General features: G+C 43.3%; 1 protein-coding gene across 4 annotated transcripts in view; it reads right to left on the reverse strand.

Annotated features, from left to right (window-relative positions):
- The window catches only part of LOC132472636 (multiple epidermal growth factor-like domains protein 11), a 64,177-nt gene that overhangs the window by 6,924 nt on the left and 33,309 nt on the right, over nt 1-23,944 (reverse strand). For 2 of the 4 annotated variants that reach the window (XM_060072356.1, XM_060072359.1), the window contains exons 8-23: nt 23,537-23,673; nt 22,062-22,274; nt 20,409-20,583; nt 18,335-18,455; nt 16,247-16,410; nt 15,662-15,764; nt 10,885-11,031; nt 10,409-10,543; nt 8,264-8,392; nt 7,536-7,664; nt 6,980-7,108; nt 6,670-6,798; nt 4,634-4,870; nt 3,685-3,836; nt 1,036-1,105; nt 556-612 (exon numbers count right to left, since the gene is read on the reverse strand). In XM_060072356.1, coding sequence (XP_059928339.1) covers nt 556-612; nt 1,036-1,105; nt 3,685-3,836; nt 4,634-4,870; nt 6,670-6,798; nt 6,980-7,108; nt 7,536-7,664; nt 8,264-8,392; nt 10,409-10,543; nt 10,885-11,031; nt 15,662-15,764; nt 16,247-16,410; nt 18,335-18,455; nt 20,409-20,583; nt 22,062-22,274; nt 23,537-23,673 — 2,227 coding nt within the window. The remainder of the gene's footprint in view (nt 1-555; nt 613-1,035; nt 1,106-3,684; nt 3,837-4,633; nt 4,871-6,669; nt 6,799-6,979; nt 7,109-7,535; nt 7,665-8,263; nt 8,393-10,408; nt 10,544-10,884; nt 11,032-15,661; nt 15,765-16,246; nt 16,411-18,334; nt 18,456-20,408; nt 20,584-22,061; nt 22,275-23,536; nt 23,674-23,944) is intronic. The other 2 variants (XM_060072357.1, XM_060072358.1) reach the window with 2 other exon arrangements.

Raw genomic sequence — 23,944 nt, forward strand, 5'->3', positions numbered from 1 at the left:
ATGAGTGTGTAATGTGGTTAATAATTATGTATCCTGGTAAATTAATGTCATTTGGTAAATCATTTGGCATCCTGGTAAATTAGTATGTCATGTGGTAATTGCTATGCATTCTGGTAAATTTATATTTAATGCAGTAAATAATGATGCATTCTGGCAAGTGAGTATGAGATCAGATTACTAAATATGCATTCTGGTCAATTGATGTGTAATTTGGTAATACATATCCATTGTCGGTAAATAAATATTAATCGAGTTCATGTGAGGTTAGATTGGTTCTCAGTCTGACTAGCAGCTCTGTGAACTAACTCTCTGGTGTTCAAAGGAAGGAGGACTGGGGTGTGGGGCAGGTTATTAACAGTAGTCGCTGTGGTACCATGCACTCCACAGGGCTGTGCGAGAGTCATGCTGAGATTAGGTTTCAGTGTAACCTTCTTGCACAAGGGACGATAGCCAAAGCTAAACAGTTTTTTTTATCTGCGGTTGGGGCTGCAGGATGTAATGTTTGTGGCGGGGGCAGGGATGGCATGGGTGTCTACCTAATCCCCGCTACTGTACCTCTGTAGCGCTGCTGCTCCACATGGTAGCTGTACCTTCGGTCCAGGCAGTACACACCTAGGAACACCCAGAAGCACAAACACCTCCGCTGGGTAAGTTCACTATGTAAACCGTGGTGGAATGTGGTACACTGAAGTTATATCTTATTGCTCCACTCATGGCTTGAGCCAAAATAACAGGTTATCAAATTAAATTATGTATAACAACAGTGACTCAAAATACGGAAGAGGACTTTGGCTTTCAGAAAAGATGTCCTAAACGATCCTACTGTAGGTAACGGGTGGACAGTGTTATTTCAAATGTAAAAACATGGTAATGCAGACTTGGGCCCAATCCCATTTCTACCCCTTACCCCTTCCCCTTACCCCTCCCCCCTTCCCCTTCAAAACAAGGGGGAGGGGTAAGTGGTAGAAATGGGATTGGGCCTTGGTGTATGATGAGGTGTGGCTGTGGTGTAGGGTGCTAGGGACGCCCACTGACCCAGCTCGTTGAGGTTACAGTAGGCTCCCCACTCTGGCGCACTGTTCCTGTGCTTCCTCTTCGTCTTCCTCTACAAAGCCCACAAAGAACAGTCCAATATTAAAAGAACACTGTTGGATAACTTCTATTAACTATTCTATAATTGGGTATTCACAATGTTTTGTGGATACCTATTGTTTTTACTATCAACTATTCTCATTTTGTTACATCGATTTCTTCGCAAATTAATAAAAAAGTCGACGATGTCTCTAGAGACTGCTGCTGGTTACCACATGGCAATGACTTATAAACCAGTCAAACTGTACCGTCCCCTGAGGCTACATGACACTCGAGAAAACCGAATTATTGGGTTATTCCGACTATGATTGGATTTTTAAGATGCATGTATACACCTTAGTAGGACCCCTAAATTATTCGATTCATAGTCACATTAATCGTGCATGTATACATGAAATCGGATTGGAATCTGATTTTGCGTTCTGCGCATGCTCGAGATTTTTACTCCCGGGGCCGCGAGCCGGAAGTAGAAGGAGATTATAGTCTTGTTGCCGTAGGAAAACGAGAAACAAGGTGAAAAAAAAAAGGGTGGCTAAGAAGATGGAGGATGCTGGGCAGCCTAACCGACCTTTTTGCCTCCTTTCCTTAACCTTTGTGGAAAACGTCATCGGGTAGAGATGAAAACTCCACTATTCCTAACCGACGTCATTGCGTGACGGCGAGCATTGCTGACCCGCGTGAAATACATTTTCCGAAGATGGACTACAACAAGCGCTCTTTCGATCCATGCGTTCTTGTTGTATTGATTTCAATCAGGTTGTTGCCAATAATAAGAATCACTTAGGTCGGACTTTGCCAACAGGAATATTTTAGGCCACTTTAATCTAAATGCAGAAAATCTTTGCAGAATTTTTTTAGAAATCAAACAACCTTTCCTCAAAGTATTTCCTGGTCATCGCGTTAGGAAAGGACATTTCTTAAAGGGGACATATCATGGAAACAAAAATGTTCCTGGGATTTGGGGTGTTGTTTTTGGTGCTCCCACATGCATAAAAACTTTGAAAAAAGTCTGTACATGATTTTTTGAGTGAGGTATGCATTTCTGAAAGTACCCCGCCTACAGTTAGCAAACAAGCAAGCCAGTTTCGGCGCCCCCTCCTACGTAGGAAGGGGGCACAGTTGAATATTACTTCCCATTTCCCCAACCCCCTCCAATCAGAGCATAGCTACGATTTTGTGGACCAGCTGACGAGCACTGGGCGAAGATGTTCGCGCATTTCAGCAGCATGGATATTCCATACAAAAATAGACGTCTAGTTTGTCAGTTTGCCGTGTGACTGCCTGGCAGGCAGTCCGGCAGAGCTGCCGGACTGCCGCCGAAGCTCTAGTGGCAGTCCAGCAGCTCCGTTGGGGGAGCTCGGTGGCAGTCCACCAGCTCAGCTCCGGGTGTACAATCCCTTTCTCCTCCATGTCGCGGTTGAATACGGACCTCAGAGAGTCTAGGCCAAAGTTCCTTTCCCCCAATTCTTCTCAACCATGGCCGAGATAACCCGCACTACGAGTCTTTACTTGTTGTGGAAGTACCAGAGATGTCAGACGCAGTCTTTATGATTCATATCCCTTACCCATTCATATCATCCGAGGTGCACATAGCTTTTAGCCGTGATATAAGATATAATATTTTATAAATACCTATATATTATATGATATTACTATTATATGATATTTAGTGCTGTCAGTTTAACACGTTATTACGGCGTTAACGTGAACCAATTTTAACGCCGTTAATTTTTTTTATTGCACGATTAACGCTCTTTTGGCTTGGCAAACGTCGTTTTTTCGCCTGCTGTCTAGCAACAACTAGTCACGTTAGAAAAACGACAACACCATAACGGATCTAGCTACACCGGAAACACAACAACAAGCATGCCCCACAAACTTGTTGAGGCAAGCAAGGATACGGAGCAGGTGAAAAACTCCTTAAAAGTGTGTGTGTGTTTGTGTGTCACTCTGTTCGAGCCTGCACGAGAGTTCAATGTTGTCATTAGCTGTTACGGCTTCCTGACCAATCGCAGTTCAAGGCCGACCTGGGCTGTACCACTTTGGGAGGGGCCGCTCAGTTACTCCCCTCTAGACAAAATCGACTTGGTTGCGTCTGTTGAGTGAGTGAGAGGTTGCGGGCGCACAGCTCATGCTGCCGGACGGCGCTGCAAGGAACTTTTATAAACTCAATATTGTTATCCCGCAGTAATCAGCCCGACAGCCCCGAAACGTTAACGGCCCACCAGAATTCTCCCGACTCTCCCGATTACCACTCCGCCACTGTGTGTGTTTGTGTGTGTGCGTGCGTGCGTGTGTGTGTATTGTGTTGCTTTACCGCAACACAATAACAACATGACAAGAACAACAACAAAGATAAGGAAAATAAATAATGAGTTTTTGAACAAGGAATTTGACAAAGCAGAATCCCAAACATGTAACAGGGACAGATATCCTTCTATTGGAAGTCCCTCCAATAGATTAATGTTACTGAAACTGATATTATATATACTCGGAAGTCCTGCCCCTTTCCCCTAATATACACACCTTTGGAGCACCTCAAATACCCGGGAACGAGGTTAAACACACAAAGGCCCACAAATATGCCCCCACCTTGGCTGTGGTCCTCTTGTCCGGCCGTGGGTAGTAGGGGCAGGGCCCCAGCGTGTGATAGCTGGGGTTGGAGAAGCAGGGGTTGACCACGCTGCTGCTGTTGTTGGGAGAGGACTCTGGAGAGGAGAGCAGGCCGGTGCATTGTAGCCCTGCTGGCAGCGTGGCACAACACTGGCGGCTCAGCAAACATACTCAAACAAATAGACATGTATGTAGTCACAGGACACACACACACGCCATGGTGGAGGTTCGTAGACAGAAACCTCTCACAAACATGCTCACGCACAGACACACACACTCCAATACGTCATTGAAAGAAGGATAAAATGGGAGGTTGAAGAGAGAGAAACACGACCAATCTGAAGTGGGTGCCTGGAAAACATGGAACTTTTGCAGGAAAAAGGAAGTTATTAGCAGACGTTGTTCGTTCATTGAACAGGAACTGTGCACAACACAGTCAATTACCCCGAGCTAGCTCGAGAGACAATTTGCATCCATGGTCCCTGGGCAGGAAAAACATTAAAAACAACACTTTGCACATCACCCATTATAAAAACATTGCATTTCATATAATGCCTTGTGCATACCGGTTGCGTAGTTAAGTTGTAGTTCACAAGAAGATTCGACGCAGCATAAAGGCTTGCAACCATGCATTACAGAAGCTCTTGTGCTGCATCTACAGCCCTGCACACGTTGAAAAAAACACAATGTATGCACCAAAACACAATCGGAAACAAAAAATGTAGTAAAAGTCAGACCCTTGCAGTAAAAAAAGCTGTGTACGTGGTGCGGTACGAACCAGAACGACGTTGGAATACGTAAAATCTACTTTCTACGCCACTCTTGTTCAAAAGCGCAAAGCGGATCATACACAACATACAGAACATTATCAGGCAGACGGCAGCAGCAGCAGTGCACAGAGCTACTGTGAAGCCACTACATCGCTCACCAGAGAGGGAGAAGTCAGTGGCGTTGACGTGCAGGGCCGGAGTGTACGTGACGCTGGGAGCGTTCTGGCCGCCCTTCTCTCTCTGACGGCAGCGGAGCCACACCACCAGCGCCAGCATGGCGGCGATGAGCAGCAGCAGCACCACGATGCCGAGGACGGCGCCCGCTGACTGGCGCTCCGAGCCTAGCGCCGGGCTGATCTTGGTGTAGGGGTTCAGCTCCTCCATCATCAAAGCGGCTGGTGGAGGGAGGAGGGGGGGGGGGGTTGGTTTGTTTGATTGTTTTGTCAATGGCAAAAAGAACCCCCTTTGTCTAAACAGACATTTTAACTGTTCATGATTAATCACAGGTTATCTCTGTGTTTTTTAACACCAGTATCTTTAAAATATAGATATATATATTTGAGGACAATTACTGTGTAACTGTTACAACTAGTTGGTTTCTCTTTAATAAATAAATACATTTCAGCTCATCAACCTCCCTACCTGCCTGTAGCGTTGCCTGCCTGTCATCCAGCCTTGCCTGTACACTTCCTGTTTGTTCCCCTTCTGCTCTCATCCTCCCGAACAATAAACCTCTAGTTTAATCCAACCTCCGTTGTCTGCGCTTGGGTTCCCTCCGGTTCGATCGTAACAAACATTTTACCTTAAGCATTTACAATTCTTGCATACAAAGACAGCTGGACTTAAATGTGAGGTTAAAGCTGAAGCTCCATTGATGGATCCAATATAATTGTTATGACAACTGAATGACAGCCATTTTGATGATTAATGGCCTAGACTGACTTACAAGACTGACTGACTTGCATTTGTTTGGGTCCCACACAAATGCATGCTGTGATTGTGTGTATGATTAGCTACCTGAACTATAAACATGATTCATGTTTATAGTTCAGGTACTGTAGCTAATGAATGTATCTTTTTCTTAACACCAGGCTATTGTGGCTCGTCTGAAGTCGAAGACGAGCCACGAAATGAATCATAACTAATCTTAAAATCCTAAAAAACGGCAAGGAAGAGGGCGTTTGAATTTAGGTCTCTTATTAGTGCAATAGTTAATTTATTCAGATCAGTATCAGAGTTGATCAGAATTTATTTACAACAAGGAAATAATGGACAGAGGTTAGTATTTAATTCTGCTTTCGTTTCCTTCATCTCTGTATAGTAGCCATTTAAGAATACAAGATGTATATGAGGGTCCCGTTCATTTGAGACCAAGATTATGCTTCTACATGTTTGGGTTCACTTTTGTTTACAGTATGCATTTTGGGTAGCCAAAGGTCTTTTTTGGAGTCTCCAAAAGGACCCTGACCAGAACGAATGGACATATCTTTACATAAAAGGAGCTGGAGACTTCATCTTTTATGCTTTGTTGATCTGCTTTTACACACAGCATCACAAGGCCTAGGGCTAGGGCTCGGTAGTGTTTGCAAGGGATATGCAGTTACCCAGGCTACTACAATCAGCTTGGTTTTGGAGTTGTGTGTAACCGGCCGGGAGGAAAAACAATATTGTAGTCTTCCCAGCACTGTGAGAGTAGATGATACAGTACTGGGAAGTAAAAATGTGTTTTACTAAAACCTAGATGTTTACGTCTTTAACTTGTGGCTTCTGCAGAAGCATATACCATAATTTCACAATAAAACAGCGCTTTGTAAGTATACCTTGGATGGTTACGACATTATGGCTTTTGGTCAAAATCTCTATGGTGAAAATGTACGATGTTAGCCAGCGCGATTAACGTAACCGCAAGGAGGAGGACATTGTTCTGATTTATTATCTACGCCGTTGCTAGGTAACCTTTAATAACAATGTTGGAGTTAATAACAGGAAGACCCACAGCAGAGTTGAAATTGTTTCAGAAACCAAAGCTTTTGAAAGGCATTACAACTCCACCAAACTATCGCGATACCCGTGGATGACAGGATCAGCAAGGAGCAAAAGCTTTATTGTTGGTGTTTCATTTGTCTGCCACAGCTTGTCTGATGATGCGATTATTTGTCAGGAGGATTTACATTTTGCTTAAGCGTGTTCGTACCCTGGTCGCAGCGTATGCCCTTGAAGCCAATGCTGCAGTAGCAGGTCCCGGTTATGGAGTCACAGGTGGAGTTGTTCATACACTCACAGAGCTGCTGGCAGCCATAACCAAACCTCCCGGCGGGACACTCTGTACCAGGGGGAGCATCAGAACAGTGTAAGCACATCCTACTTGAAGCTAATGTTCACACACACACACACACACACACACACACACACACACACACACACACACACACACACACACACACACACACACACACACACACACACACACGTAGAGAGATCAAGGTTGAGCTGACTCGACTTACTGAGTTCACAGTTTTGTCCCATGAAGCCCGTCCGACAGGTACACTGTCCGCCTATATGATTACAGTCTGCTCCGTTTTGACAGCGGCACAACTCGGCGCAATCATCGCCATAGAAACCCGTTGGACAACCTTGAATATACCAAGTAAATCAGCAAAAGAAACATAGAATTTTAAATGCCACAATCTAGTCAGTGTGTTGGTGTATGTATATTCTTATGGATACGTTTCCTTAAAAAAATTATCAATATATAGTGTCTTCAGTTGGACATGGCAACTAAAAACAAATGGTGCAGCGTGACTGTCAGCCACTAGGTGGCAATGTTGGTTTTAGTTACAAAATGTAAAAGACCTAAGAGCTGTATAACAATAGAAGCAAATGTTCAAACCACTAGACTCAGTTTAAGTATCTCATTGCATTTGTTGTTGCATTGAAACTCAAAGAGGCTAAGCAGCATCTGTACATTTTGCATTCCGTCTTGAAAAATCCACTGTTCAGTTAACACAACGTTGCAACGTTGATGATGATGTGCGTCTGTGCATGTGTGTGGAAACCTACGTTGAGTACAAAAGAGTCCAGTCCAGCCCCCTCTGCAGTGACACGCTCCGTCTGCAGCACTGCACTCGGCTCCGTTGTGACAGTTGCATGTATGGATGCAGTCTGGCCCCCAAGATCCCTGGGGGCACACTGAACGCACACACACACACACACACACACACACACACACACACACACACACACACACACACACACACACACACACACACACACACACACACACACACACACACACACACACACACACACACACACACACACACACCCAGAGACACAAACACAGGCACACACAGACCCCTGATCTTAGTTGTGCGCTTACAAATGCCAGCTGCATTGATTGCAACCAAGGATTGAGGTTAATAGGTCAGAGTGTGTGTTAGCCCCTCATCACAGAGCCCAGAGCCAACCGTTGCTAACAGTGCACAACAAACTAAGGTCATTCATGAATGATTAGCCACATCATAGGAGCTCCTAGGGAGACGATATCAACTGTGTTTTTTGGCCCTATATTATATTATAAATGCCTGCTTGCCATTGATCCCCGAGAAGTAAGACTCACATCTTTGCTGTATTGAAAAAAAAAACACTGAAAAAAACAATGTCACCAATTCTGTTTCTGTACGGGTGGGTCTGTGCATCTGTCTGAATGTACATGTGTGTCAGTGTGTATGTGTTTGTATCTTTGTGTGTGTGTGTGTGTGTGTGTGTGTGACTATTTGTGTGTGTACCTTTAGAGCAGTCGTCCCCCAACCAGCCAGGGTAGCATTGACAGGAGCCATCAATGGGATTACATGTTCCATTGTTGGTGCATAGGCACTTCTCTGCACAGGCTCGCCCAAACTTCCCGCTGGGACACACTGCAGACACACACAAAGGGTACACCAGTACCACAAAGTTGTGAAAATAATCCAGACACACAAAAACACAGATTGCGTGTTGAAACACCGGCAACACCGGCAACACACACACACACACACACACACACACACACATGGAGAAACACCAGCACACTCAGAATATATGAAACACACAAAAATACACGTGAAGAAGCTACACATGCAACTACAATTTGTCCTAAAATAATGTTCAAACACTGCTTCCATAGGCAACTAAATACATGTTGGCTGATGATATTTATGATGCTGGGGGCACCTAGCAGACATTTATATAACTTAACTTGTTTATGCTACAAAAACTAGGCAACATAAACATATTTTTTTGCTGTCTCAGTTTGCATTAAAATCACTTTGTGTGTAAATCTGTTACTTCATTTACATTAAAATGCAATTACTTATTGCTCTCTCCTCTTATGAAAAACACAAAGTGGCTATATTAACTAGATCTGCTCTAAACAATGTCCAATACATATTATTTTATTGAACAGCAAACCTCCACTTCCAAATTAAACCAAACACATTTCCCTATTTATTTATTTTTCCAATTAATCTTCGTATTTTTCCTGTTAATCCCATTTAATAAATACTTTCTATTCACAATGTAACAATCGCATCCAAAAACCAAAAATACTTTGTGATCCATGAGCCTAATGCAATTACAAAACACTAATAATGTTAAATCGATGAAATGGTTACGTGAACTATCCAAAATGGCTGAGAGCCAGAGACAGAAGGTGAGGGTGTATTCCCAATGTCTGAAGAGGAAAAACAGTGTTAAGCAGTATGCATTGCAGCTCTATCGTGAGTGTTGATGTTCTCATTATTGGGGGCGTTCAGGAAATTTATTATTTAAGTAACATCTTTAGTTCTCTTCATTATTAGGGACATGGAGTATTTACACATTGTTCGTGTACGAGAACTGTTTAAGGTGGGGATTAATCGATCAAGTCGAACCAAGGACATTTATATGTGTATGTTGCACTACAAACGACAAGCCTTATCCAAAATACATGATCAAGCATCTACATATAGGGCACCATTTAACAACGGCACTATTATGATTCTTATGGCACACTGATGCACTTCATCTGCTTAATAATGCATTATACTTCTTTCATGAGAATATGATGTCGTGTGTAAGGCTTTGTTGATAGCTTTTACTTCAAACGTAAGATGCTTCAAAGGGTTGTAAGAATCAAGGTACTCTAAACATTTAGCCGCACCTCCACAGACTGTCACAGACTGGGGCTTTTTGTCATTGTATTCATCCAACACAGATACACCTCATTACGATTCTGTTTCAACAGGAGAACACACATCGCAGCATCAATACCACTAAATCCACACTAAGGAAGCCTGCTGGAAGATGTTTCCAGCCTCATCCGGTGAGACACGCTGTAAACAGTGTTTCATCTTCTACGTGATCCAAGGCTTATCATGCTTTCTGTCACGTATGTCCATGGCAACACAAATAAATGCATTAGCTGTTGTGAAATAACACACTTCCACGTCGACAGAAACAAGATTGATGCACTTGCAGACACATATACGGATCCCCAAACTGAAATACAAAAGCAAACACCCCCACCCACCCACCCACCCCCCCACACACACACACACACACACACCCACCCACCCACCCACCCACCCCCCCACACACACACACACACACACACACACACACACACACACACACACACACACACACACACACACACACACCCACCCACCCACCCACCCACCCACACCCACACACCCCCCCACACACACACACACACACACACACACACACACACACACACACACACACACACACACACACACACACACACACATACGCACACACACACACACACACACACACACACACACACACACACACACACACACACACACACACACACACACACACACCCACCCACCCCCCCACACCCACACACACATACGCACACACACACATGGTGCAAACATACTCACCCTGGTTGCAGAGAGAGCCGTAGAAGCCCGTCAGACACTCACAGTGGCCCGAGATGTGGTGGCAGGCGCCGTCACTATGGAGACACTGCGGACAGGACTGACTGCAGCGCTGGCCATAGAAGCCAGGAGAGCAGGCTAGTGGGTGGGACACACAAAACATATTGCATTTTTTATGGCCGACACCCATGAAGGCGGGGTTTACCTGCCTCAGAATGTGCCATGCTGTGCCCATTTGGATTTCACCACACACACAGGTGAGTGGGGCCGTGGATCTACCCTGATGTTTCCTACCAGCTACAGAGTTTGAGGTAAATGGTGAACACAGAGCGCATAGGTGCTATTCCTCTCAGCTGTGTGCCTCTGTGCTCTTCAGGTCACATCGACCGAAACCAGAAAACTCATTCTGGTTTCGACCGATGTGACCCCACTCATTGTGCATACACTTGAAGGTCGTATAGATGTAGGCGTCTGCTTACTGCGGCGGCAGTTGGTGCCCCGGTAGCCAGCGGCGCACACACAGGAGCCGTCCTCTGGGGAGCAAGAGCCTCCGTGCTCACAGGCGCAGCTGTGAGAACAGTCGGGCCCCCAGCGGTCCTCCTCACATACACTGTCACACCGCACACCTGCACAATGCACACACATGCAAAAACAAATAGACAAGCACGCAGTGACACACAGTGTTAAAACCTTTAAAAGGAATAGACTGGAAAACCAATAAATAAATAACAAAACTAGAGGCGGTGACTTCTGTTTATTTACCCCGCCATCGCCATGTGCCGCTGTCCTGGACAAGCCAGAAAGAAATATCCCAAACTGAGATCCAATCACAGACTCGGGGGAGGTGAGGACTATCCCCCCAGCTGAAAGGTCCTGGCATAATAATAATAATAATAATAATAATACATTTCATTTAGAGGCGCCTTTCAAGACACCCAAGGTCACCCAAGGTCACCATAATGAAAAGGCTCTGCTTGCGAGGAGCAAAATATCTCTAGGAAAGTTTCCATCAATGTTCAGCTGATTGTCAAAGATAAAGCATCAGCATTATGACACTTTTTTTAATATGGCTTTAACAAGATGGGGCATATGGGAAATCTCTGCATTCCCAGAAACACTTGACATACTGTATCAAACTCGCAGGATTTCATAACTTGAGGATTCATTTTTTCCCAGCATAGCCTCCGTCAGACTTCTTGCTCTTTAATAATTTGTTAAAGGGTCTCTGCCTTTCATCAGTCTTGTATGAGTGTATGCGTAGACAGGAGTCTATCTCGGAAAAAATCATCTGGACCCGAGAACACATCAGAGCGCGGAGATATCTACCAGGGACAGAAGGGAAAGTGTCTTGCCAAAAAGAGACATAAATCACATTGACTCCCAGCAACATGACCGCCAGTTCATAACTTAGTCAGGCCCATGGGCCATGGCCTGACATGCGCTCATACACGTAGACACTCAAACAAACCCACACACACACACACGCATACTAATTAGGTAACTCATTAGGAAAATAGTGCAGTTTGTAGTTTGCATACACAGACTGAACTCTGTCTATCGCTCTCTCTCTCTTACTCGCAGCCTATCTACGCCTCATTAGAAGCTTCCTTTGAAAAAAATTAGAGCATATGACGGAAAACAATAGCAACCATTACAAATCAATTAATAACACAACCCCCACTGAAGAAAGAGGTGGAGAACAGATGGAAGATCCATTCATGCTGCACGGGTAGCATTAGAGAGAATGTCAACCAAGCATTGCCTGGTTGGCCCAAGAACACTCAAAATACTTTAGGAATCAGGACTGGAAAATGGCATAGCATTAGCATTGGAGGTAGACTGGATATTATTATGTAATGAGCATCACTTGGTTCTAGAGATGTGAATATAGATATATCAAGGTCACTCAATAGACTAACCAACTAACCTCTTCTTGCAAAGCTCCACATTTTTGGCCGGTTTCTATGCTCTGAGCAAAAAAAGCTCAGACAAGTTTCAAATAAATATATTATGTTCTTTCAAATATCTATAACCACCATAAATGATTCCAAGACATAAATGCATGATGTCGCAAGTACATTTTTAACCTGATTCTCAATTGTTGTTACATGGGTTGCCGTGCGTTGTCATTGTTATGCAGGACAACCAACGGCCAAGAGTTTTCACCATTATCCAAGAGCCTGGGACCTGCCTTATATGGTTTGAGTTACCCCTGACCCCTCTAATGACAGAGCCGTAGAGGAGCAGTCCCTGAGATGGCAGGAGGTCGTGGCCCACAGTGAATATATAATAAGACATTCTCAGGTTAATCCCTGCCAAAGCTTTCCTAATGGTCGTCCTTCATCCTTCTCTTTGACACTATGCGATGGACTGAATGTTGAATACCAATGGGGTTGTTGTATTTCAGCGAGAATTCAGTAAAATGGCACTCTAACTGGTTCCCTCTGTTATATTAAAAAGAAGAAGTCAGGTGATTTTCAAGGCCGTTTTGACTTTTCTGACTTCAAGACTTCATTTATTAGCCGATAAGCTTTCGCCTGCACCCATTTCAAAGGAACAGTTCAATTTTTCCTGACCGCCATTGGCATCAGCGTTCAGTTCGATAAATACTTCAATAGAATTGGATTCTTCACCAACTGCACAGGTAAAAAATCCAGCAACAAACCATCCACATCATCCAATGCCCAGACTCCCATCAATCCTAAAATCTGCCTCATTGAGTCTCTGCACCCTGGGTCAGTTGAACAAACCAAACACCACTTGATAAAAAGGTTACCAAAACAAGTTGCTCCATCATCCATTTCTCCAATGCCACAGAAATACAGGGTTAATGTAGATCAAGTCAACAGTCAATGAAAAGTTCCCAGTCTTACAGTGTTAGAAATTGCTTCAGCCACACACAACCAAACATAGTAGTAGTTTTAGTTAATAATAAATCACAAAATATAGGCCCTTTAATGCTCAGCAATACGCTTTGGATTAAATATTTGACAGAAGTAAAGCAGCATGCATCTAAAACATTATAGAAACACATTTTTCAAAAGTGTTTGGAAAGTGTTGGTGTGTGTGTGGTTAATAATTATTCTCACTGGTTCATCATTTTGACTGGTAAATATGAGGCGAGCACACTGTAAATCCCAAGACGAAGAAGCATTTGTGAGATATTCTATCTAGAAAATAAAAATATACAATTAATTAAAGATACTGGAGATAGAATTGCTTCACACACTCTCATCATGGGCTCATGGGCCAAAGCTAATGATCAGAAAGTTTTGTTTACCGCTTCAAATTACATTTTGGCTGCTTATTTATGATTTGACCTTTGATTTGAATGAATAACTTAATTTATATATTAACACTGACTTCCAATTGTAAGACATTTCCCCTATTTCCCCTCGGGCAATTATTTAAATCATTTCCATATTCACCTCTTATATTGAGCACTCATCATAGTCCAACCGATTGACAACTGGTGGTATTCAGTTCCAAATGCAGCAATAACAAACGGGAGCAAGATTAACACTGCCGAAGACAGAATTCCATATTCTCCTGCTGGATAATCAATTCACATCGTTTGCACGTATTTATAATGTTATTTTTTTACAATGAGGAATTTACTTTTGCGTTTTGAATGGATCGCGCTCCATTCCTTGCGCTCTCTAAAACTAAAACATTTGAATTTGGCAGTGGAGAGTTCCATGGTTTCACGGTCAAGACTTTCATGTACTGTCTGTTGTTTTTTGCGTATCAAAGCGTGCAAAGCCCTAAATGCAGCTTGTGTGTACTAGTGTATATTTTTCGCTCGCTTCATGTGAAACTCAAGGTGACTGCTGGCATCGGCAGGGAAATTCTCATAAGATATCTTGTTTGCAAGACACTAAGGGCCCTATCTTGCATCCGGCGCAATTGACTTCATCACTGGCGCATGTGTCGTTGCTATTTTGCAACTGGCACAGAGCGTTCTTTTCCCTCCTGCGCCGAGCGTCGGTAAATTAGGGAATGATCTTGCGCCCCAAAGGGCAGTTCGGCAAAAGGAGGAGCCGTGTTCTGGCGCAAACGTTCCCTGGTGCTATTTTGCAGTTTCAGAAACCACAAACCAGGAAATACCTGGTTTAAAGTCAGTGGCGCCTGAGTGAGTTGATTGATGAGTATTTCATCGTGAGAAAACATTGTTTTGCCGCGAGTAAGTGTTAAAAAGAATGAATGAATGCGGGCGCGCCTGTGTGTATGTGTAAAATAATTAATAAATGCGGGTGCGCGTGTGTGCGTCCATCTGTTTAAACACACGCAAACTAAACACGTAACGCATAATACAGTCCATTGCAATGTATATTAACAGGGGGACACATGCATATTAGGAACACAAGTCGATAACGATAATGCATACAATACTGATAAGAAACGATGTATATCATATACCTTTTCTTTGCCGAAATTTATTTGAACATTTCTGAAGTTGTGGAAGAAAACCTTATTTGGCCATAAACTTAGCCATTTGAAGTTTGAAATTCATGTGCATCTGTCTCATCGGAGACTGCAGACGCGCTGTCAAAATATATACTCGTCAGATTCAAATGCGCTCATGGCTCTTAAAGGGGATGGGAGCTGGCACTCTCATTGGTTTATTGCACTTTACGCCAAAACCACACCTACGGGTAATAAGGCTACTTCAGACCAACCCTTTTTAGATTTGCGGCGGGCGCAAGAGTCATTTTTTGCGCCGGTAAAATAGCGACATCGCCATAGAACCGCCCACAAAGCTACTTGCGCTTGGCGCTTCTCAATTGCGTTTCAGACCGTTAAAATAGGGCCCTAAGACATTGTGACCCCTTAGATTATATCTATGGTTACCATTCCGCTGTTTGGACCGCACTTATCGCTCTTAAGGGGAACTAAGACCGCCTCGGCTGACCTGCGGCTATACCACGAGCTACATCCTGAGATGGCCGAAAGGAGTTGTGGCATCACTATCTACAGCTGTGCGAACAAGGTGCTTTGTTCGCTTTTGGTGCAGTCTGGCCTCTCTGCACAGAGAATATTCTTCTTTTATACTATTTTAACCCTTCATTACAATCAACTCTTTACGTTTGAGTTACGTTTGCAATGCAGTTCGAAGAATTTCCACCACAGTACCGACACGGCTGCGTGCTTTGGTCTTTAATTCATGTTCACAATCTCCATGTAAAAATGATTAAACCAGAGAAATCTAACAGTTTCAATTGAGAAGTGGCATGGTGGAGGTAGTGGCTCCCTCACCTGTCCATCCTGTCTGACAGCGACACCGCCCGGACACCGGGTCACAGCCGTCTGTGTTCACACATTGACACTGCTCTCCACAGTCCAGCCCGTGAGTTCCCTCCTGAACACAGGAAGGCATGATTACGCTGCTGAAGCACTACTATTTGCAGAGACCAATCTTCTCCTGAAAAATAAGTCTGCAATGGTTGAGAACTACTCATCCCACCCTGCCAGCAAAGCTACGTTGGCTCACATCCCCCAGTTGCACAGCCAGTTAGAGAACAATGTCATTGAGTCCTTTTTATTAAGAAAATCTCCGGCCTACTCAGAGGCTCAATCTTAAATAGCATAGCATCTTAAATTAGACCAAAGCTTGTGACCCATCAAGCACAAAGACAAGAGAATGTCCTTCATCACAATAAGACAAACTATCCGCTAGAGGCACTTAATATAACTCATGAAGCCCATGTTGAAGTAGAAGACAATTCAATTCATTTCCCTAAGTTTATTAAATGTTAAGTAGTTCCACCACACATCAGAATAACATCTTGAGGGGGGCGTGCGAGTGTTTTATAATTGGACGTGATCAGACGGGCCACTCACAGGACACGGGTTGTCGCAGTACTCGTCCTGCCATCCGGGAGCACAGGTGCAAGTCCCGTTGACTGGGTCGCAGGCCGCCCCGTTGGCACACACACACGTCTGGTTGCAGCCCAGCCCCCAGGTTCCACTGGAGCAGGGGAGGGAGCAGTCGACCCCCTGCCAACCTGCACACACACACACACACACACACACACACACACACACACACACACACACACACACACACACACACACACACACACACACACACACACACACACACACACACACACACACACACACACGCCATCCACCCACACAGCGACGACACCGTTACCTCTACACACACACGATAGACGCTCTGAATATATTATTAATTCCTCATATTCAAGTGGTAAAAATACAGAAAGTTCAAGCCGTAAATATTCTAACTACAGTAGCAGGGCCTCTCAGCCATCGAGATTGAATGGAATGGAACACTGTCAGTGTATGAGAACGCGGCCTGTCATGTCATGTGGTCACCGATGGCCAACAGGGAGAAAGACAGGCTGTTTTTTTTAAATCATGTTTTTGAAGCGAGTACAACCTTTACATTTCAAAGAAGTGATTCAAAACCAATACATTCAGATGAGCTTGTTTCCATAGTATAATGTTTAAATGTTATGAATGTTTAAATTGTTTTTTAAATTTCTAAAAACAAAATTCAATAGCTTTTAAAATTCCAACATTGTGGCAGTAATTTGATTCCATACTTGCCCCACAAACACTGCCTCAACTTTATTGCACTGGTCTCCCGTAGCTCGGTAGCTTTGAGGGCAACATATAAATAAGGGTTATAAAAGGCTGACCACGACTCCCAAAGTCCCTTTGTTCTGTCTCAGATGTGCCTCCACTTTAATTACCACTGTTCCCAAGAAAACTCTGTGGCACATGAATATTTGACCGTACTCACTCTGAGCGGGATTATAAAGAACGGGCGTGATCAATATAGCCTCTGCGGCCTCTAATTAGTGAGGCTTCTAATAACGAGCCGACGGAGATAAATCTGTTGTTTTCTAGTTACACATTGTTTACCAACAGAGTTTATTTTCGCAGTTAATTCATCAATAGATAAGCGACCCACAATATTAAGGGGCTTTAATATTGTATTTTTGCTCTCTGTTTGTTCAAATTTGGACAGACACAGGGTCTTGAGCATCAGTTCCTTTTCATGGTAGTCCTCTCCACGCTGGAAGGAATATGTCCTGGTGTTAGGGCTGCTCCATTATGGGAAAAATCATAATCACGATTATATTGGTAAATATTGAAATCACAATTATTCTAACGATTATATTTGAGTTTGAAAACATGCTGTATTTGTTCAGCATGTCTCTGCCGAAAAAAACCTTGCCTCAAAAATTACAGAAAAAGGCCACAAAGAATAATATACAGATATGTAGCCAGCTGTTCTGCCCTTCCTATAAAACATTTTTTTAAAAAAAATCGAAAAACTCGATTATGTTAATCTTGTGATCGTTCGACGCTGAAATCGAAATCGCGATCAAAATTTGATCAATCGCCCAGCTCCACCTGTCCTGGTGTTACCTACCTACTCACCCACACACACACACAAGCAACGGCACATGAACCAACATACGCAAATTACAATCCATGCTTATCATGCTCTTGTTCATGTATTTTGTGAATCAGTTGTTTCTGGATGTGATATGAATCTCTGACTTTTGATGCAAGCACAGATGAAGAACATTACGTTTCAGGTATTTACACGCCAAAGTACATTGGATGATGATCAAGCTATCTGGGAGTCTGGATCTCATTGTGCTCTTGTCTGGCGGAGGGGGGGACACCAGGATATCAGGGTTAGCACTCTGACTCTGTCCACTTTGTCATGGGATCTTTAGTGACCACAGGGAATGGTTCGCCTCTGAAAGACCATTGCTCAGAGAGACAGTCTCCATCCTTGGCCATAGTGGATATAACATAGGCCATTGAGAAAAATGACCCCCTACTGGCCCTCCAACCCCTATACCAGCACCAATTGGTCTCCATCCAATGTACCAGCCCTGCTTGGCATTCAAACCAACCGTGCTAGCCAGAAAGCATCAGTACCTTCTGTGCAAAAACAGAAGCCATCAACGTGGGAGCAGGAGATATGGTTGTGGCATGAACAAGAGGAGCTGCAGTTTGGCCCATACCAGCCTGGAGCACACCTGAGTGAGCAGTCTTCTCCCTGTTAAAAGAAAGAAAGAAAGAAAGAAAGAAAGAAAGAAAGAAAGAAAGAAAGAAAGAAAGAAAGAAAGAAAGAAAGAGAGAGGTCAAAGATGCAATGGAAAAGAAGACCCACCTGTACAGTACAATATATAGATGTAAATGTATTTGTATTAAATGACTCCCAATGTAATGAGGAGCTAAACATTGTCTCCTCAACGTCATATTCAAAATGTAATTCCTCTGAAAAGGGTGATTAGATCAACTTTATCTAAAGCCTGCATTAAGGCCTAATGGTTTAGTGCAGAGGTCTTCTTCAGGGGGTCCGCGGGGGTACTGCAGGGGGGTCGTGAAAGTTTTGGTTGATTAGAATTTTTTTTATATTCCCCCGCAATTTTTTCCACAAATTGAAATGTCTTTAAATACACATTAACATGATTCCAACACACTAGCCGCGTTTACATGGACACTTTTGATCCGATTTCTAATCGTAATAGATCTATTCCTATCATGCGATCCGAATGTACTATGGCATTTACAAAAGTGGTAAGCGTACGTTCGTATGTCTCTCGCAGACACCTGACACAGGACTGGCTGGGATATTTTTATGCATTTGATTTTAATGAAAGCCCAGCAGGAGAGAGCTTTTCTCTGCCTGCTCCTTCAATTAAGAAGAAGGACAGCACAGCGACGTCAGTTTCTCGTCCGGTCTTTCTATCTACCCCCTCCTCCGCCGCAAACAATACGTATTTGGATGAGAGTGCGCAGCCAAGACTGTTGGGAGAGAGAGAGTGCTGTTATGCAAGGGATAATGTACAGAACGCCAGTCATTATGCTTATGAAAATAAGCGATCAGCAGAGAAATAGTCCACCAAAGACGTTGACGACGCTTAGCAACCGGACACGCTGGGGTTGATAAGTTACCGGACTACGTGCAGAGTGCCAAGAAAGAAACTAACAAACATCAGTAATTTCCGTTTCCACATTTATGTTTTAAAAATGTCCATTTGAAAAGCTTTATGCATGATTACATGCAATTGACAGACATTGGTGATCTTGGCAGGTATCAGTTTATTATGTTATGTTATGTTTATGAATGGCAGTGGCATGGCCACCCTACTCACTGTACCTTGCACAGGTTTAAAATAAAAACAAGTGTTTGTGAGTGCATAAGGGGATTTGTGGATTTAAACACTGAAACATAAATTAAATGGGCTTTTATTGTGCCCGTTCAATGGCCTACATGAGCAGGGATTGCAGCTGCAATGGGGGGGGGGTGGTTTACACACAAGCTGTGCTCTCAATAATATAGCCTGGACGGGGTCCTTCTGACAAATAATAACTTCTACACTGCAGCCAGCGGGCTCTGCACCTGCACTGATGAAGACTCCACACCAATGTCGGGAAGGGCCTACATCTGGTGAGGTCATTTATACTGCTGACTCTGCTGCTGCTGCTATGGCCAATGCAGTGCGAGTGAATGAGTGAGAGAGTACGTGACAAAGTGATTGAGTGATTGAGTGAATAAATTACTCACCCTCAATGAGTAAGAGGGTGAGTGGCTCTATAGATCTGACTATCACTCTATCAGTACAAGGACGAAATTTGGACCAATTATATTGGTAACAGATGTATAATTGAAGCCAGGAGAAACAGTTACGATGGTCTGACCAACCAGACCGGTATTTGCCTTCAGGACTTGAACATACAGCATATATGGGGGGCATGATTGGCTTGATTGACAGGTTGGCCCATGGACTACATCTGTGTCAGAAAATAAACTAGTGTTAATTGAACACTAGTTCAATTAACACTAGTTAACATTTTGTAATGAAACTCTTTATTTTAAAAGTCAGGCAGCCAAAAACTGGATTTCCAGGGGGCATGAGGGATCCCTAGTGGATTACACGCCCTCCATGAACTACACAGGGACTTCAAATGAACTTCAAATGAAGTGCATATGAAGTGCACCCACCATGTAGCCCGGTGCGCACACGCAGGCCCCGGCGATGCCGTCGCAGTCGGCTCCGTTGTCACAGTCACAGAGCTCCCTGCAGTCCTCTCCATAGTAACCTGAGGGGCAGGTCTCGTTGCAGGAGAACCCTGCCCAGCCCGCAGCGCAGCCACACTCTCCAGACAGGGGGTGACAGCTGGCAGAGAGGGAGGAATAGAGGACCTTTTGTATTATTATTATTCCTACTCGGATGAAGGATGTCGCATTTGTTTTGTTCTGCATTTGGGAAAAGATAAGTAGAAATATAACCGCAAGCAGTGATTGACGTGGTCCGAGCAAAATTAAAATTCAAGAACACACTAATTGGTACTTTTAATGGTATCCACCTATAGCCTTATGGTAGTTATACAATAACAAAATGGTCATATAGGCAAAATGGGTTGAGACTGTGGATGTTTGGCTTTTCTATGAAATTGTGGAAAAAGTAAACATTTTTAGAGCAGAAGACCAGGATGAAAAAGATGCATCTGATTTTAGAAATTAATATGATGAAAGAATTTTGAATCCAGATCAATCTGGTAAGGAGAAATACGGCTAGTTCATAATTTTTTTAAATAGCGCCACCTTTGGGTGCAGTACCACAATTTGGGTTTATTGGTAGTTGGGGGTATTGGTATCCCCCTAATAATAGTTGTATGTTTTTTTATACAATAACAAATGGTCATATAAGAAAAATGGGCTAACTGCTCCAACTTTATTGGCCAATATTTCTCAAATGGAACTAAATAAAACCAGTTCGATGATTTTTGTGAGGCATGGTCTAAAGATTTTATGCAGCGATTTTGGTGAATTTTTGATAATTTTTGTAGCCTGTGAATCTTTTTATCATGTTTAGCTTTAATATGAAATTGTGGGAAAAGTAAAAAAAATAGATGCATCTGATTCTAGAGATTGATATTCTGAAAGAATTTTGAGTCCAGGTCAATCTGGTGAGGAGAAATAAACCTAATTCAAGATTTTTTACAATAGTGCCACCTTTGGGTGCAGTACCACAAATTTGGGTTCATGGGTAGTGACTGAGAGTTATTGGTAACTATACCTGAACATTTCAAGAGTTTTCGGTATAGGCTGCAGTATGACTTTTACAGAACTTGAGAAAAAAACTAACGTAACAGAAACAATAAAGGGCCAAGCAGCTTCGCTGCTCGGACCCCTAACAAGATCGCTACTTGTGCCTCTTGTGCCCAAAAAACACCTTATTTTCTCCCTGTTCAGGTGAGTACAATGCTGTACAAGGGATGATATCAAATCCTTCACTATTAACTGAGCATGGCCAGGGCACTTAAACTGAAAAAAATCACACTGGACATGTGGTAATAGTATTTCTTGTAGCTGTCCATATATTTATACAAAAAAACGTATATTGAAGTAAGATATAGAATATCCTATGCAGAACAGAACAGATCCTCTATCTTTAAATACAACAAAACAACAAAAAGGGTCACGGTGCTCCACAAGCAAACATAAAACAATGAAAGGAAGGAAATAAAAGACAGTGCTGTTGTGTTAGGAGCAACAGCGGCATAAAATGATCACATTAGTGAGCAGACGGGAGAAAAAATAAGAGAGCTGTTGCTGCTGTTACTGCTGAAGGTGCAGTTCTCAGAAAGTTACCTGACGGTGTTGGAAGGGTGGCAGGGACAGTACTGGTCACAGATGAGGCCGTAGTGGCCCTCCGGACAGAAGCGGTCGCCGCAGCTGGGTCCCTTGAAGCCATCTTCGCAAAGGCAGGCGCCGCTGATGTGGTAGCACCTGGCACCGTTCTGGCAGTCGCACTTATGGGCGCACTGGGGCCCGTAGGAGCCCAGGGGACACTCCTCCTGACACCTGAGAGGTAGGATAGAGGGTCATTAGAGGTCACCAGAGGTTATACAAGGTCATCCCAGGTGGGGCGAGGTGTGGTTCAGGCAAGGGCATAGGTTTGGTCTGAGCTTTGGTGGGGACAGTATCCCCCCCCACCCCCCAAAAAAAAAATATTATGCAGAAAAACATTTACGGTAGTATAGCACCATTCCAATTGTACACATCTGCTTGGTAAGCAAAGACAAGGATTCCGTCCACTTATTAAATACACACAACCTCAGGATGGCTGAGAAATTCCACAACACCAAATGCATTTTAGAGTAGAAGACACGCCCACTTTTGGGCGTGTAATAAAAAAAGTAATAAAAAAAGACAGAAAAAAAGAAAGAATAAAGCCTTAGAATAATTTAATCTATTGCTGTTTGAAGACACATGATTACATTACTGTGGCTTGCTTTTCAACCGCACTAAATAGCCTTAATTTCTACGTTGCACTTAACTTGAGATTTTCTCTTCGGTATATATTCGGTTTTTGTATGACTAACACAACCATAAAAAAACACAAATCTTTTTCTGGCTCTGTGGGCTACTTTGAGGTCCCTAGGCTGGGCATTATAGCGGGAAGCACTTTGAATTCTAAATAGCGGTCTCGCAATACACAGTACATCTTTATGAATGATGATGAGCCCAATGCATAGCCAAGACAGGGAGGTTGTGAACACATGAAATGGGTGAAAGCAACAAAGTGAACTTCATTCTCTTTACGTCTTTGTTGAGACAAGAAATAGACAAATTGTTCAATTAAAATGGCTCCTTGTGAGAATCTGTCACACTTAAAGAGTGCTCACTTCCTCTGGCCCTTATCTTGGCTTATTCCATTAAAATGTGTAAGTGTGAGAGAAATTACCCGGTCTAGAAATTATTCCATTTAAGCTAATCACCAGTCTGAGAACCTAAATAAATGAAGGTAATTTGACTCAATTTAAAATAATGACACAGGGAAAGAAAGAGATAGAGAGAAAGATGGAAACTAGGAGCTGAAGGGAGTAAACACCAAACAGAGGCTGAAAGGTATTGCCTCCCAATGCAGACAATGTGTGCAATAGATGTGGTCGATTTTTGTGAAAAAAAATACAGAAATCAACATTAAGGAATTGTTTCACAATTTGCTCTTGATGAAAGTGCCCACTGGATCACTGAGTGGAGACATTTCCAAAATATATCGTATCTGGACCTCTTTAGAATCCCTATGGCAGAACCCCAATCTGGTATCAAGCAACACATACCTTTCTCCAAGGTAGCCCGCCGTGCACTGACACTGACCGCTGATGTGGTCACAGAGGCCACCGTGGCGACACGTGCACTCCTGTGAACAGTTGACTCCATAGGATCCGAAGGGACACGGCTGGGCACACACTGAGCCCTGAACGCAACAGTGACCCGTTAGACGTACAAAGAAACACACACACTGAGCCCTGAACGCAACACAGTGACCCGTTAGACGTACAAATGAACAAACACTATGAGCCTTGAACTCAACACAGTGACCCGTCATAGACGTACAAAGAAACACACAAACTGAGCCATGAACTCAACACAGTGACCTGTCATATATGTACAACAAACACACACACACTGATTAAAACAATGTGTAAATGAATACCTTCGTTTTGATGACACCTAACACTAATAGT

This window comes from Gadus macrocephalus, chromosome 14 (genome assembly GCF_031168955.1).
Source record: "Gadus macrocephalus chromosome 14, ASM3116895v1".
NCBI lineage: Eukaryota > Metazoa > Chordata > Actinopteri > Gadiformes > Gadidae > Gadus > Gadus macrocephalus.